Genomic DNA, 16,636 nt, shown 5'->3' with positions numbered 1-16,636 from the left:
TAAAAAAAAAAAAAAAAAATACAAAACAAACACAACAAACATTTGATTCACTGTTTACTTGACTTTCTCCCAAAACATTTTAGATGGTATCTCCTGAACTCAAGACTTCATCTTGTCAATATATTTTTTTGTTGTGTTATTTTCTGTTCTTTATGTTTTGGTTCTTACAGGACCTTTAAACTATTGCAACCTCAAAGTTCCTTTGTATATACTCTTTTGAGTCAATATTGTATTTGAAGGGCTAGGGCTGTGGCTCAGTGGTAGCATACTTCCCTGACATGTGTGAGGTACTGGGTTCGATTCCCAGCACCACATATAAATAAATAAAGTTCTATCAAAACTAAAAAAAATATTTTTTAAAATATTATATATCAAGAATATATGATCTTTCAATTTAATTCATCTATTATAGATATCTGATTTTCCCTGCGCATTTTACTGAAAAGACTGTCCTCTCTCCCATTGAATTGTGTCCTTTGCTGAGCATCATTAAATCTTAAATGTGGGAAAAAAAAGAGTATATACTCTTCTTTGTAAGTTCACATCTTAGTAAGCTTAAGTATTTGTGTTTTCATTACTCATTCTTCTCTCCTTAATGATACTAAAACATTTTGGTCTAAGAACCCTAAAGTATTAAAAAGTAATAAGGGGCTAGGGTTGTGGTTCAGTGGTAGAGAGCTCACCTAGCGCGTGCAAGGCCCTGGGTTCGATCCTCAGCATCATATAAAAATAAATAAATTAAACAAAGGTGTTGTGTCCAACTACAACTAAAAAATAAATATTTTTTAAAAAAGTAATAAGGACCCATAGAGTCTGTTTTCTGATATTGTACCAAAATTTGGTAAGTAGTTGCTTAAAAGTTTGATGAAATCTGAAACCACATTAATAAAACTTTTTTGTACTCTATTATGTTAAAGTTTATTAATTTGTCTTATACTTCCATATGGGAATCCTTTAGCAATAAATAATATCCACTGTAATATCACCAACTGGTCATTTGAAAAATACTGAAGGGCTGGAGATACAACTCAGCAGTAGAACATTAGCCTAGCATGCATAACACCCTGAGTTCCACTGCAGCATCAAAAAAGAAAAGCAAAAAGTACTTAGTTATGTAGATTTTTCAAATTTAGATATACTTCATTATATAGCAAATCACCAAATTATTTATAACCACTGATCTCATCAAAACAGTATAACTAGTTGGGCATGGTACATGCCTGTAATTCCAGCAGCTCAGGAGGCTGAGGCAGGAAGATCACAAGTTCAAAGCCAGCCTCGGCAACTTAGTGAGACCCAAAGCAACTTAGTGAGAGACCCTGTCTCAAAATAAAATTTAAAAAGAAAATAAAAAGGTGTGTCAGTGGTTGAGCATTCTTGGGTTCAATCTCTGGTACAACAACAACAAAAAAGTGTAACCAGAACATATTAAGTTCATGCTACCATACTATGGATCTGGAATACCCCCAAACCTCCATGTGTTAAAGGCTTGGCCTCAGCTCATGGAAATGGTAGAACCGTTAAGAGGTGTGCCCTAGCAGAAGAGCTCAGGTTGCTGAGTGTGTGTCCACGAAGGAGACATCAGGACTGGGTGCCCTTCCTTCCTGTGTATTTTCTCATATAGGCCATCAGGTGAACAGGCTTCTTCTACCACTGCTCCTGCCATGATGTGCTTGCTACCTTACCACAGGCTCCAAAGCAACCATAAACTGAAATCTCAAAAACTGCGAGGCAAAATAAACCTCTTCTCATTTTGATCATCTTAGGTATTTTCCTACACTTAGGGAAAACCCACACACAGTAAAGTATAAGCATTTTCCAAAATTCTCCTTTTCATTTGCAAGCATGAAATTTAAAAGTGACAACAAATACTATTTGTTGTTTATTCTGAAAGACAGGCTCACTTATTGTCAGAAAAAAACACAAAACAAAACAACAACAACAAAAAACCTATCTGCCAAATACAAAAATTTGAAAAATCACATTGTCATGCTTTCAAGTAAAAACAATATTCTATGAAAAAGGGAACATATTTCAGCCTGAAATTCAAACACCTGCAAAAGCACTTTTCCATGATAGAATAATCATATTTTTGTAAAAGAGCCATGTGTGTACTTACCATTTCATTACACAGAGTAGTAAAATACGAGTACTTTAATGTAAAAATTCAATCAAATTAATTTTTATTCTTCATCAAGGACATTCTTCAGTAAAACTAGCTTTTTCATTTTATTTTATCTTATTATCTATGGTGCTGGGGATCAAAACAGGGCCTTGCAAATGCTAGGCCAAATGCTCTACCACTGAGTTAAACCTCCACTTCTGAATCTGGTACTATTTTTTAAAAGTTGCTTGGAGATAAAGAACACATTGAGTACCAGCACACTGAGTATCCTGCCACCAGCAGTTTTACCCATCAATCCAAATATTAATAGAAAAAAGCAAATAACATCTTAATAGTTTCATGAAAGTATAAGCATTTTCCATTTTTACCTCAAAGGACTCTCCAAAACTCTAAGAACTACTATACTAAAACTTCCTTATAAGAAAAATTCCAATAATACTAATTTATTTCAAGTAAATTTTCAATAATTTGAAAATAATAATAATTTGAGTATAACCCCTGGTTTTTTATTCCACATAATCTTTGTCTTTGAAAAAAAACATTTTTTTAATATACCAAATCAACTCATTCAATATGATAAAATGTCACCTAAAGTTTTCAATTAAACTTCCCATCTACAGTAATTCAAAAGTACTGAATTCCCATTACTACAAATAGAAACCTTTTTGATTAGTAAAAAGGAAACCAGTTGACCTGTACCAAGAAATTAGAATACTTCTTACAGGTAAATGCATAAATACAAATACAAGATACAAAAAAGTTTCTCCAAAATCAATCTCTGAAGTTTGAAAACACTTGAAGTTTAAAAAAAAAAAAAAAGATAAATCAAAGCTTCTCTACCTCTGATATACTCACTTTCTGTTTATGCTGTTGCAAGAGGTTGTCGAGATTGTGTCGTCTTTTATAGTTAAAATAGAAGTTTTTACACTGAGCTTCACTTTTAGTTCCCACCATTTTGGCAATTGCTGCCCAGTTACGGCCATGTTCTACTAGGCCTGTATTTTAAAAGCAGATGAAGCATTAATTGAATAGTGACTGCAAGCAAGAGAAATAATAAATCAATGTAATCACTTTATTTACAATCATTAACACTACAGACACTCTTTCAATTACTTATGAATGTACTTCAATATTTACTGACTGAAAACTCATTTTTGTCCTGTACTTTCCCCCCAATTTAAAATATGCTCATTAATAGAGGGCTAAATCTTACCTGTGTTATGTATATTTACAGGGACAGGGCAACATTGGACCCACAGTTATAGTTCAAATGCTTGCAAACTAAGCAATTAGGTACTTCTAGATCCTAGAGACAGTGTATCAATAATAAGGTAATCAAATATAAATGACTAACACAGTCTCATTTGTAGGAAACCTCACTGATAATCAGGATTTATGCCAGTCAATTCATAATCAAGCAATGCCCTCAAAAAATTTACCAGTTTTTAAAAATCCTGTTTTAATATAACGCATCACAGAAAATTATGCAATTTAATAATTCTCTAAACAACTATACACACACATATACGTGGAAAAATATGAATATATAATTGTATATATACATACATAGACAACAATATAAAGATATACTTTAGATACAGGTATACATAAACAGAAATTCCCAGTACAAATTTAACAATTTATAGGTAAACATCAGTTTTTCAAGGTTAATACAAATAGCTCCCTTAATAATAAGGGAGAAAGACCATTACCAAATCTTGCCTGATAGTTTCTTAAAGAGTATAGATTAGATAGTTAAACACAGATATATCTGTCTGAAAAAGACCATTCCATGATAGAGCTCACACCTGCTTGTTTAAATATGATATTTTGATGATGACATGAGAATAAACGTGAATCTTCTCAAAAACAATGCAGATTTAGCATTTGCCAATTATGGCAAATAAGGTTCAGATAAAAATACTTTGAAAATAGAACACTGTAAACTGTTTGATTTTTGGTTAAGTTTGCTTATACTTGAGTCTAAGACACATTATTTATTATCTGATAAATAGTAAATAAATCTGAAATATGTCACCAAAAGGCCAAGTTACATATAACAATTTCCCTTTGGAACTACAAGGTAAATATTTAAACAACAAAAGAATTAATCTTTCTTAAAATTAACTACCAATATTTACCCTAATGTAATTTAGTTCAATTTTAAATCATACTACATTAATAAGCAACAAGAGAAAACTACAAGGTACATAAAGTTCCATAGTAAGATGACACAGTAAAGTAACAGAGAAGAACTCAAAACTTCAGTCTGCTTGGCTATAAACTTCATGTTCTCTCCTCCTCAGTGCAATTTCTTTAATGGTTTATTTATTCTATTTCTGTGGAATTGGGGATTTAATCCAGGGGCATTCTACCACTGAGCTACACTTCATTCTGTTTTATTTTTAGTTTTATTTTGAGTCAGTGTCTCCCTGAGTTGCCCAGGGTGGCCTTTAACTTTCAATCTCCCAAGTATCTGGAATTACAAATATGGGCCACTATTCCTGACACTTAATGGTTTATAATCAAAAGACTTAACCCAAATGCAAACTGAAAAAGTAGGTGCCATTTTATTGAATGCAACTCTAAAACAACATAAATATGGAATTTATATCAAAGTTTGTTCCAAAATAAATTCAATAGCAACTATTCTGGAAAAGCTACTTGTTTTATGAAGATATTCAAAATAACATTATAGTACCTTAAGGGTACTATACTATCAAAAAGAACTCTTAAATTTGCTTAGAAACCCTACCCTCTTGGAAGAACCTTTTCATTTCCTAAATTACAAAAGTATTTCTATTATGCTCATGACTAATCACCCTTTAAAACAAAAACAAACTAAAAAAACCTTGAGAAGATCTAACTATTATAATTTACCTTTTTTAGCCACTTCCATTTCTTCTTCTGTCCATCGAGAGGTCTCCACAGGCTCTGTGGAAACTAAAACAAAAGGAGAAAACCCAGTTAAGCAGAGAGGAAAAAAAGAGAGAGAAAGAAAAATCCTTCGCAGGGTAGGGTTGCACACACCAGAAATCCCAACAGCTTGGGAGGCTGAGGCAGGAGGACTGAGTTCAAAGACAGCCTCAGCAACTCAGTGAGACAGTGTCTCTAAATAAAACACAAAAAAGGGCTGGGGATGTGGCTTAGTGGTTGAGCGCTCCTGGATTCACTCCCTAGTACCAAAAACAGAAAAGAAAAATCCTTCATTCCGACAAACAATGTAATCTGTAAACTCTTCGAACCTGCTATAAAGTCTGTTCACAGCATTTGGTGGGAAATAAAAACAACAACTATGAAAATTAGATGCTATCAGTCTCTTTTCTATCAACCAGATGGAAAAGTTTTACTTTTCTCAACAACACAATCTTTCTCAATGTTCTCAGAAGTTCTATCCATGTCTACATGTTTGAATACCTTTAGCTTAGTTTTAAGAAAGTCCCACCTCACCCAATGCTTTCCAGCTTAAAAGATCACTCCTCTTTTCTTGCATTGTCAAAGGACAAAATAACCCTGTTTCTTTTTGTCTGGGAACAGTGCCCTCTCCCTTTCTCTGAACCCTCATCTTGACCTAACTCTTTTTGTTCATTTCTGTTTCTGGTATCCAGCAGACACAAAGGGATAATGCATTGAACGCTTGCTCTCTTACTTCAGAAAGAAAACTGAAAATATCAAGCCTGAAATGAACTCTTGCTACATTCTTACTCAATTAATAGTAACACAATCATCTGAATTATGAATAGGCTCCTCAGACTGATTTTTGAATCCTCCTTGTCACTTACTACTCACACCCAATGACATGTATCAACTATCGTCTCCTTCACATATACAACATCTGCTTCCATTCTTGAGCCCATCTAATCTGACCTTCACCTACCACTTCCAGACCTATCTTGCTAAAGTACAAATCTAATCAGAGCACTCTTCTATGTAAAAACCTTTGCAAGCTCTCTCCTTTGTAAGCAAAACAAGATATAGTTCATACAAAGCCCATCATGATCTGCCCCTCTGCCTATGTTTGTTTTTTGTTGTTGTTTTTGCTACTGGGGATTTAACTCAAGGGCAGGAGCATTACCACTGAGCTACACTCATTCCTAGAACTTGCACTATCTTTCATACTTCATGTTATGGGAAAATTGGTACCACGAATCACTAATGGTGGTACTTATCATTCAAACAATCCTTTTATAAACTAATGAGACAGTACTTTTTAAAAGAGAGAGAGAAATATGCTTGGATTCTTAGGCCCAATATAAATTTGCCTAAGAATTTATTCCTATGAAAAATAATTTAACAGAAAAACAATGCTATGTGCACAGATTTTTTTTCCCATTATAGTGTTGTCTATATTGGTTTAAGATGAGGAATGGGACTGCCTGATTAAATAAGTCATGTCTCAGGAAAAAAATGCCAACACTTATGGCCATTTACAAAGTAAAAATGGAGATTACTAAGAAATTAGAAAACATCTGATATATAACAAGTAAAAATATTTAAAAAAAGGTGATACGCCCACTAGGATTATAACTAATTAAAAAAGAAAAACAGCTGTATTTGAGTAGCAAGATTGTGGCTCATGTTCATTTTCAAAAAAATTGACATTAATAAAGTTCAAAAAATTTAAAGATCAGACTTCAGGATTATTTGTAGATTATCAACATTAGAGAACCCTAATACTGAGAGAGAATTCCATACAAATTATGGCCTATTCATGCCAATTCCTCCCACTCACCAGGTTCTGGTGGTGGTGGCAGAGGTGGTGGAGGCTCTTCAGTGGCAGCTGCAGCTGCGGCACTGGCAGCTGCCGCTTCATTTGTCATGGACCTGGTGATTCGCCCCTTCCGGCGGCCTTGACTGTTGGCAGTTTTTCGCCCCCTAGGCGTGGACTGTTCTCTCTCCTCAGTTTCTTCTGTTGTAGCTTCCATCTTATCCTTTTCCTTGGTATTTTCTCTGGAAACAAAAACAATGAAAATTTGTGTGTATCAAAGAAGGCTGCAGTTTTGGACATCCTTTACTTAAAAATTGAATAAATCTAACGAATCTCTTATTTATTTTTAAAAAATTTAGGTAAAATTCTTTTTTTTTTAAGAGAGAGAGAGAATTTTTTTAATATTTAGTTTTTCGGCGGACACAACATCTTTGTTTGTATGTGGTGCTGAGGATCAAACCCGGGCGGCACACATGCCAGGCAAGCACGCTACCGCTTGAGCCACATCCCCAGCCCCAGGTAAAATTCTTTTATGCCCTAATTTTGAAGAGTTTTGGCTGGTTAAAATGAAAATATTCCATACTTTTTTTAAAAAAACATATTAATGGACTTACATTTTAAACATATTTCAAATTAACTGATTCAAAACCAGAACATTCCACGAGGAAATTAACAAATGGCAGCACAAGATCCCCTAGACCTGCAATTCAAAGACATGGTCTATACCAAACGGCAGGAGTCCTGGGTGTTTTACACTTGTTCTAAGTTGTCTTATTAGTGAAATGAAGAAGCTGAAACAGATAGTAAGTACCTTTATGATTGATGCTTACTCTATAGTAGTAATCCACAATACTGTTTCATTAAACCAGACTCAGTGTTCTGAACCACTACCAATACTGATTACACCCCAGGGCAAAGATGCCTTGGATTTACCAGCCTAGCAATAACTTTGGAAAAACTGCCTCATTCCCATGAGCCTCAGTTTCTTCATCTGTAAAATAAGGATAATGGTAATATATTTCATAGAGCTGTTGCAAAGATTAAAGAATAATAAATAAAAAAAATAAAGAGAGGAGGGGTGGCAATCTAAGATGGAAGGCACTGAGTAAGGGGTCACTTTTTCCAAATTAAAGGTGTTCAAACATGTAGATATGGCATGAAACTTTTGAGAACACTAATACATGACCCTGAGAAGTGTGGTATTCCAACTGCCAACACAGAAGCAAACTTGACCATATCTCAATTTCCCAACATGCTTTATTAATTCTTATTTCCAAGATTTTTTCTCCTTGTAAACAGTTCTTGTATCTTGCCTTGCTCTCCCCTAGTAGATTATAAACTACCTGGAAATAGTATATATCTTAAGTATTTTTTGTATTCTCCTTAAGATTTAGCCCAAATAGATAATGAATTGTTAAAATAACTTAGAAGCTAGGTGTGGTCGTGCACACATGTAATCCCAGCTACCTGGGAGGCAGAAGGATTGCAAATTTGATGCCAGCCTCAGCAACTTGGCAAGACCCTATCTCAAAATAAAAAATATAAAGGGCTGAGGGTATAGTTCAGTGGTACAGTGCCCTGGATTCAACCCCAGTACTGCCAAAAATAAGTAAATGCATAGACACATGCACACATACATACAAATATATACACAAACATTCAAAACAATAACAACAATAGATATTTTAAGAAAAAAGTAAAATTAAGGTATAGCAGTTCTAAGAAAGAAAAAAAAAAGATAAAAGTAAAACCAGGTAAGGTAGTTCCACTTGAGCAGAACCACTGACTATGTGGTAGGATAAAAGTTTAACCTAAACTAAAATAACCTAAACTTTTCCTTTATACGTATCTTCCTAAGATATAAAATTAGAAAAGCATGAATATCTAACACTTTTCAAACCATGTCAATTGACTTAGGCAGCTTTAGTCACCCCAGAACTAGGTAAAACTTAAGTACTTCCAAGAGGATTACAGAAACAAAATAGATATTAAAAAGGAACGAACCATTTACACATCAAACACCCTGGATAAATCTCGAAGAAATTTATAAGTTAATAAGTCACATAACACATTACATACTTGCTATAGTCTGGATCTTAAATATTCTCAAAATATTTTAAAATGTGTTTAAAAGTTTGGTCCCTAGGGCAGTACTAAAGAGAGACAATGGAGCCTTTAGAAGGCAGAGCCTAGTGGGAGGTTTTTAGGTCATTGGGGGCTTGCCCTTGAAGGGAATTCTGGGACCCTGGCCTCTTCCTCTCTTTCTATCTTCTTTCCTTCCTGGCCAGGAGGTTAATGGTTTTGGTATTTCACGTGCTCCCTTGATGATATGCTGTGTTGCCACAGGCCCAAACAATTATGGATTGAAACCTCCAAATATATGAGCCAAAGATATAAGTTGGTTATCTCAGGTATTTGCTATAGTGACAGAAACCTGACTAATATATACTGTATGACTCCATTTCTATATAATTCTAGAATAGGCAGAAGCGGTTGCCACAGGCTAGGAATGGGGGCAGAGAAACCTATTACAAATTTGATGTCACTTCAAAGAAACCTACAGGAATAGGATGATTGGAAATGCTCTACACAAGTACATACACTTGTCTAAACACATCAATCTAAAATTGATGAATTTTAGTCTACATTATTTATAAACATAATCGTTCGGGGGTAAACAACCAATCCAGTGCCTGAGGCCCTCTGTGCCTAAATGTATACAAAAGCCTCAGTGGCTGTCTCTGACTGGCAAAATGACAGATTAACTTTCATTATACTTTGCTTTCTTTTCCCGATTTTCTATAATGAACATGAATTACTTTTTATTACCAGGAAAATGGCAACAGCAAATAAATTGGGAAATGTATTTTATATAATATGGTCAATGAACCTAGAATATACTATATTAGTGAAAAGTTCCTTTCTCAGCATTTTTACACTACCTAAGGTACACTACCTGAGGCTCATAAAAGAGCCTGAGGAATCTTCCAAATCCAAGATTAAATTAAATTCAACACATCTTTGTGAGAAGTACGCATTATTGTAGCTCATCCTGTCTGAAAAGAAATAAGTCATGGCTGGCAAATAAATACAATAAGCCAAAAAATTATACTTCATTACTTAGTCATGTCAAATAACAAAACTCATATCCCACTGATTCTTTTATCCAATATTTCACACCTTCAAAAGACTGTTTCATTATTTAAAAGTAACTACAACACTTATTAATAATTATTTAACTCACTTAGAGTCCTCCTTCTCATCCTTTTCCTCTTCATCTTTCTTTTCTTCTTCTTTTTTTTCTGTTTTTTCTGCTTTATCCTCTTCTTTTTCTTCTACTTTTTCTTCTTGTGAGGGTCGGGCAATTTGCTGCTAGAATAAATCATCATTTGTGAAACACAAAGGTACCAGCAATAGATTCTCAAATTGTGATGAAAAATTATAATAGCCATCTAAACATTTTAAATAATTATTAATCATTTACAATATAATTGGTGGCCATGAATTAAAAATCAAGCAATACTTTTATGATATATTTTATATGTATTATTTAAAAGGTATTATACATACATACACAAATGCTCAGAGCATTTAGATCTATCAGAGAGGTGAAAATGTTAAAATTCCACTTGGAAATCTGAGATTGGGGCTCTCTTTGCAAGCCCTATCTAATCTGTCACTCAAGAATTCCATTTCAAAATATATTTCAAAACACATATACAATTTTTTCAAACCATCCCTATCATTAAATACTTAATGTATTCCTATTTTTTCCATTATTATAAATGAAACTATAAGAAACATCTTTATGCATTTTTGGGAGGAACATCCATTTAATGAGTAGTTGACATTTAATGGAATAGTTGACTGAAGTAATTTGGAAAAATTCTAAAGATATAGTACATTGAAGAGAAGTAAAACATTCAAATATTCCTAAGCTGAAACTACAACCATGTAAATGTGTTCCTACATACTCCTAAAAGAAAACACCGAAGAAAGGTATTGGGCAATCAGACCCTTTCATTTCTGATGTCACATTTGTTAAAACTGCAAGTCTAAAAGAAAAAACTAAGAATGCTGTATTATTTTTATTTAATTCAGAAATCAAGACTGCATAATGAGGACAGAACTCTAGGGCATCTTTACTGAAAAGCCTATTGGCCTGTGCATATTTCCCTCCAACGCCCATCCTTCCCACATTCTTCTTACTGCTCTGGACTCATCTTCACAAGCCCAGCGCTTTCTTACCTTTGTCTAGAATACCCTTTCTGCCCTTTCTTGCCTGGAAAAATCCTACATATGCTCTGAGACGAAATTTGAAATGCTACATTTCCTGGGAGGTAAAATCACAATAACCTGGTTGACCTGCCAGAACTAAAATCAACAGCTCTTCTCTCCAGATGCAACTATTCATACCCCACCCATTCCACACCTTCCCTGTTGCTGATTCTGCTTGGTCCTTTGATTCTTTATTCTATGGAATTTTCACAGTCCATCAAAAACTGCATTTGCTAATCAACTTGCTAAATCATTTCAAGATCGTAATTTCCTCATTTGTTTTATCTGATCTTCCCAATTTTTCAACCTGGCTAATTGCCAGTTTCATTTCCTAATTAAAAAAAAAAAAAAAAGGTGGATTTCAAATGTATGTTTTACAACTTTAAGTAAGTCTGCCTTGCAATTGGGAATGTTTAATTCAGCTCTGACTTCCTAGCATACCATAGTGCCTGAAAGACTGGTTTCAAATGCTAATAACCTAAGTCAGACATAAGTGAACCATTAATTTGTCATTAAACCAGTAAGATACCAACGTTTTGTCTAGTCAGTGAGCTGCTGTTATGGTATGAATATGAAATATCCCCCCAAAGCTCATGTACTAGAAACATGTTATCCAATGTAGCAGTATTCAAAGACAAAATGGTTAGATTATGAGAGCAACAGCTTGTTCAGTAGTTTAATCAATTTGATGGATTAATAAATTGAAAGGATTATTGTACGAGTTGATAACTATAGATGAGTGGGGCATTGCTAGAGGAAGTAGATCACGGGGCCATACCCTTGGAGAATATATCTTGTCCCCTGGCTCCTTGCTCCCTTTCTCAGCTTCCTGGCTGCTCTGATCTGAGCAATTTTCCTCTACCATGCCCTTCCACCATGATGTTCTGCCTCACCTCAGACTCAGAGCAATGGAACTGAGACGTCTGGAGCTGTTAGCTCAAACTAAACTTTTTGTCCTCTAAGCTGTCCTTGTGAAGTATTTTGGTTACAGTGATGAAAAGCTGACTAACACAGCTGTGTAACCTAGAAATTGGTGTAGAGTATGAAGATATGAAGGGAGATGTCAACAGAGCAGATGGTAAGGAAAGAGATTAAAATTTTCTTTAGTCCTGGGTGATACATATAATTTTTTTTCTTTTTTTTTTTTTTAAATTTGTTCTAATTTGTTATACATGACAGTAGAATACATTTTGACAAACCATATATAAATGGAGTATAACTTCTCATTCTTCTGGTTGTACATGATGTAGAGCTACACCAGTCTTGTACTCTTTATCTGCACATAGTAGAATGAATCGGACATTATTACCCTATCATTCCTACCCTCATATCCCCTCCCCACCATTTACTCCCCTGCTAATCCAAAGTACCTCTATCCACCTGCCTCCCCGCCCTTATTGTGAATTAGCATTTGCATGTCAGAGAAAACATTCAGCCTTTCTTTGGGATTGGCTTATTTCACTCTAGTTCCATCCATTTACTGGCAAACCCTGTAATTTCATTCTTCTTTAATACTGAGTAATATTCCATTGTGTATATATACCACAAATTCTTTATCTTTGAAGGGCACCTAGGTTGGGTCCATAGTTTAGTTATTGTGAATTGAGCTTCTATAAACATTGATGTGGCTGATTTTAAGTCCTTTGGGTATAAACCGTGGAGAAAGATAGCTAGGTCGAATGGTGGTTCCATTCCAAGTTTTCTGAGGAATCTCCATACTGCTTTCCAGAGTGGTTGCACCAATTTGCAGTACCACCAGCAATGTGTGAGTATACCTTTTTCTCCATAACCTCGCCAACATTTATTGTTGCTTGTAGCTTGTATTCTTGATAATTGCCATTCTGACTGGAGTGAGATGGTATCCCTGTAGTTTTGATTTGCATTTCTCTGTTAGAGATGTTGAATGCTTTTTCATATATTTGGTGATCGACTGTATTTCTTCTGTGAAGTGTCTGTTCAGTTTCTTAGTCCATTTGTTCATCAGGTTATTTGTTTTTTGGGTGTTAAGTTTTTTGAATTCTTCATATATCCTGTAGATTAGTGCTCTATCTGAAGTGTGTGTGGTAAAGATTTTATCCCGTTATGTAAGCTCTCTCTTCTCTTACTGTTTCCTTTGCTGTGAAGACGCTTTTTAGTTTGAGTCCATCTTGATACATACAATCTTATTCCCCTTATATTTTACTGCTTCTAAAGGCAACCAGGGCTTTGAAGAAAGTAAGCAATCCCACACATTCCCTTCTGAAATCCAACCAATAGATGACTACTCTTCCCTGGTCCTAGGGACTGAGACGCAAATGTAGCACCTGCTTAAACCAGTCATGGAAAGAAGGCTGTAGCTCCCAGCTCTAATTAAAGTGTGGAAATGATCCAAAGAAACTGACAGAGTTGCTAGATTAGAGTGTGGTCACATACAAGGCACCTCTCCAGTGGAACCTCTCATCACTGTATGCTGAACAGGCAACATTGAGTAAGCACAGCCAGCAGAGAATTGAATCTTACCTATGGACAATCTGCACAAACATTTATCACAACACATGCCACTGACATTAAAGAAAATAAGGAACATCTCTCATTTAAAGAGGTGGTTAGGATTACTTTTGTTTCAAGCAAATCTGTAGAGAAGTACCAATCTGGGTGGTATAGGATGGAGTTTGCATGTTAAAACCCTCAACCATTTCTGTAGGCTAGCTACAGTAGAAGAGGCCCAATCTTTCTAAAAGTTCTCTAGAAAGACAAAGGCTTCCCAGTGGTTCCTTGTCCTAGTTTCCCTTCCCTTTAAGCCTAATATTTATGGAGTTAATAAAACAACTGTCATTCTGTTAGGAAGGTTCTCACAACATGAAACACTTCCATCAACAAGTTATTCACTACAAATGTAAGTGCACATTATAAAATGAAAATTCAAATAAAAAAAGAAAGGTATGTACACTGCAACATGATCAGGGACATACAGGATCCAGTTAGATCCTTATAGCAACATCAAATAACAGTTAATACTGAGACTTTATCACTACTCTATGTAACTGAATTCTTAACACACAGACACACACACTCTATTTGTATGTTAAAATGCCCAAATCTATAAAACAGAAAAATAGATGAATTCCCACTTAGCACACACTAAGTTACCAAGAAACAAAATGACTAAATTTAAGAACAAGCAAGAATATGTAACTGAAAGTGTACAGATGCAGTGTTGTTTTACTACTGGGCAATATTTCTTTTCAAAATATACTTCAAGCAAAAAAATCAAATACATTAATAACAAATGCCTTGAAGACCAAATGAATTTTCAGACTAACTTCTGAAGAGTGAAAGCTGTCAACCGAAAAAAAAAAAAAAAAACACACCATGATGATGGCAATAAAGAAATCTTAACTACCAACTATTAGATACTCTCCATGTGCTTTACACTATACTCCCAAGACTTTATACACACACACACACACACACACACACAGAGTTCTCACTGAATCTGCAAAGTACGTACTAGTTCTCCCATTCTCGCAGATATAAAAACTAAGTTCCTGGGTACAGAGTGATTAAGCATTTTGGGGTCAAAAGCTATATCCAATTTTTAAACATGTCTAAAATATTATTTCGAATCAATGCCTATTTACCAATGACTTCAAAATTGCTACATTTATGTAGGTGTATGTTTCTGAATATCTGAAGAATTAAAAAATGCTGACATAAAGGGGGAAATGGTGTTAGCATAAAAGAAAAACACAAATTCCTATGAAAAGAAACTAAGTATTTGGAAATGAAGAATGTGGTTTTTTAACAGTAACCGGCTTTACACTGTTGGTTAATATTAGGTACCACAGAAATTCCATCTGCACAGTATTTAGCTGGAAAGCACAGCATTTCCTAATGGAAGAAAATTTTACTTGTAATGAAAAGAACATATTCTTCATACATAAAAAATAAATTACTACCTGACGTGTTATTTATAATTATAGATTCCAACTACTAACACTTATAAGTGGTTTTGGCTTTCAATCTCCAATTACGTATTTATTACTTCTATTAAATATATAAAAAACTGCCCTCACTCTTCACAGGATGCTACCAAGTTGAACTATTAAAATAGTTTTGAGCAAATAAAATAGAACTATGAGAAGAGTTAAAATTTCTGCCAACAATTATATCTGAAGACAATTTTAACAAAATATGAATCTAATTTCCCTATGATTCTAAGATTTAAAATTCATTTTCAGAGTACATAATATGAAAGGTTCCCCACAGCAATAGCTGGTTAAAAAAAAAAAATCAAACCTGATAAACTTGGAATAATTCAGTCAACAGCATACTATACATTCATCCGCTAAATAAAAATTACTCTTTTGGGTAGGAAGTTGGGAAGAGGGCAAAAGGAAGAAATCAAAAATTGAAAGGATCAAGCACAAACTTCAGCACAATTCTAATGATTGTTGAAGTAAATTTGCCACAGTCACTCTGGGGTTACCTGAGATAATCCTCCTGATTCAAGCTTGACTGAACAATAAGTCAGTAAAATGACTCTCAAATCAGTTATCTGTATATATCACCATGGTAATCAAAAGGGTGATATGCCCATTAAAAAAAAATTTAACCTCATAACTAGATTCTTAATAAAGAGGTAGTTCTAAATTTTTTTTATATAGCGAACTCTATATATCCAATCCAGATCTTTTTCCCATGCTCTAAATTTACATTATTTAACTAGTCACAATACTTAAACATTAACTTGGATTGCTACCTGGACATATGACAGGTCTTTCAAACTCAGTCATATCCAAAACTTGTTCCTTCTTCAGTCATACCTATCATAGCAAAAGGCAATTCCACAATTCAAAACTCGATGTTTTCCTTGATTACGGTCCTCTCATCCTTACAGTCAATCCAGCAAAACCTATTGGCTTTACCATCAAAAATACATATCCAGGAGCTAGGAGGCATATAGCTCAGTGGTAAAGTATTTGCCTACCATGCAAAAGGCCCTGGTTTCCATCCTCAAAAGCATAAAAACACACACACACACACACACACACACACACACTCATTTAGACATATCCAGAAACTAATTAAACCTCTTGGTTTTACCTTAAAAAATACCAAGTAACTCATCATTGATCCTGCAAAGTAAGTACTAGTTTTCCTACCTCCCCAATAGAATCTTGACCAAGCCACAGGAATTATTATAATAACCTCCTAACCGGTCTCATTCTTCTCTTGCCTCCTTACAATCTATTTTCAACAAAGCAGCCAGTGTGACCACATCACAACAGAAAGCTGAAATTATCTTCTGCAAAAAAGCCCAAGTCCTTAAACTAAACCTTCGAATTTCTGCAAAACTTCTCATCATTTTGACACAAATAAATGGAATGAAGCACACAAGCATTCTTAAATGCTTAGGCGATTCTTAAAATGGAAATAAGAATCTTTTGTTCTGAGACAATGGTCCAAGCCCATCATTAACTCACTCGTCTCCCAAATTCCCAGAGAAACATAAAACTAAAAAAAAAAAAAAAAAAAAATTAAAA

General features: G+C 34.5%; 1 protein-coding gene across 21 annotated transcripts in view; it reads right to left on the bottom strand.

Annotated features, from left to right (window-relative positions):
- Positions 1-16,636, bottom strand: part of Ncor1 (nuclear receptor corepressor 1) — a 141,086-nt gene that overhangs the window by 63,748 nt on the left and 60,702 nt on the right. For 15 of the 21 annotated variants that reach the window (XM_048785910.1, XM_048785920.1, XM_048785935.1 and 12 more), the window contains 4 exons: positions 10,078-10,205; positions 6,858-7,075; positions 5,006-5,068; positions 2,981-3,120 (listed from right to left, as the gene is read on the bottom strand). In XM_048785910.1, the coding sequence (XP_048641867.1) occupies positions 2,981-3,120; positions 5,006-5,068; positions 6,858-7,075; positions 10,078-10,205 (549 nt within the window). The remainder of the gene's footprint in view (positions 1-2,980; positions 3,121-5,005; positions 5,069-6,857; positions 7,076-10,077; positions 10,206-16,636) is intronic. The other 6 variants (XM_015506815.2, XM_015506813.2, XM_048785913.1 and 3 more) reach the window with 1 other exon arrangement.

Source organism: Marmota marmota, unplaced genomic scaffold (genome assembly GCF_001458135.2).
Source record: "Marmota marmota marmota unplaced genomic scaffold, marMar, whole genome shotgun sequence".
Classification (NCBI taxonomy): domain Eukaryota; kingdom Metazoa; phylum Chordata; class Mammalia; order Rodentia; family Sciuridae; genus Marmota; species Marmota marmota.
This window is presented reverse-complemented; position numbering and strand designations above follow the sequence as displayed.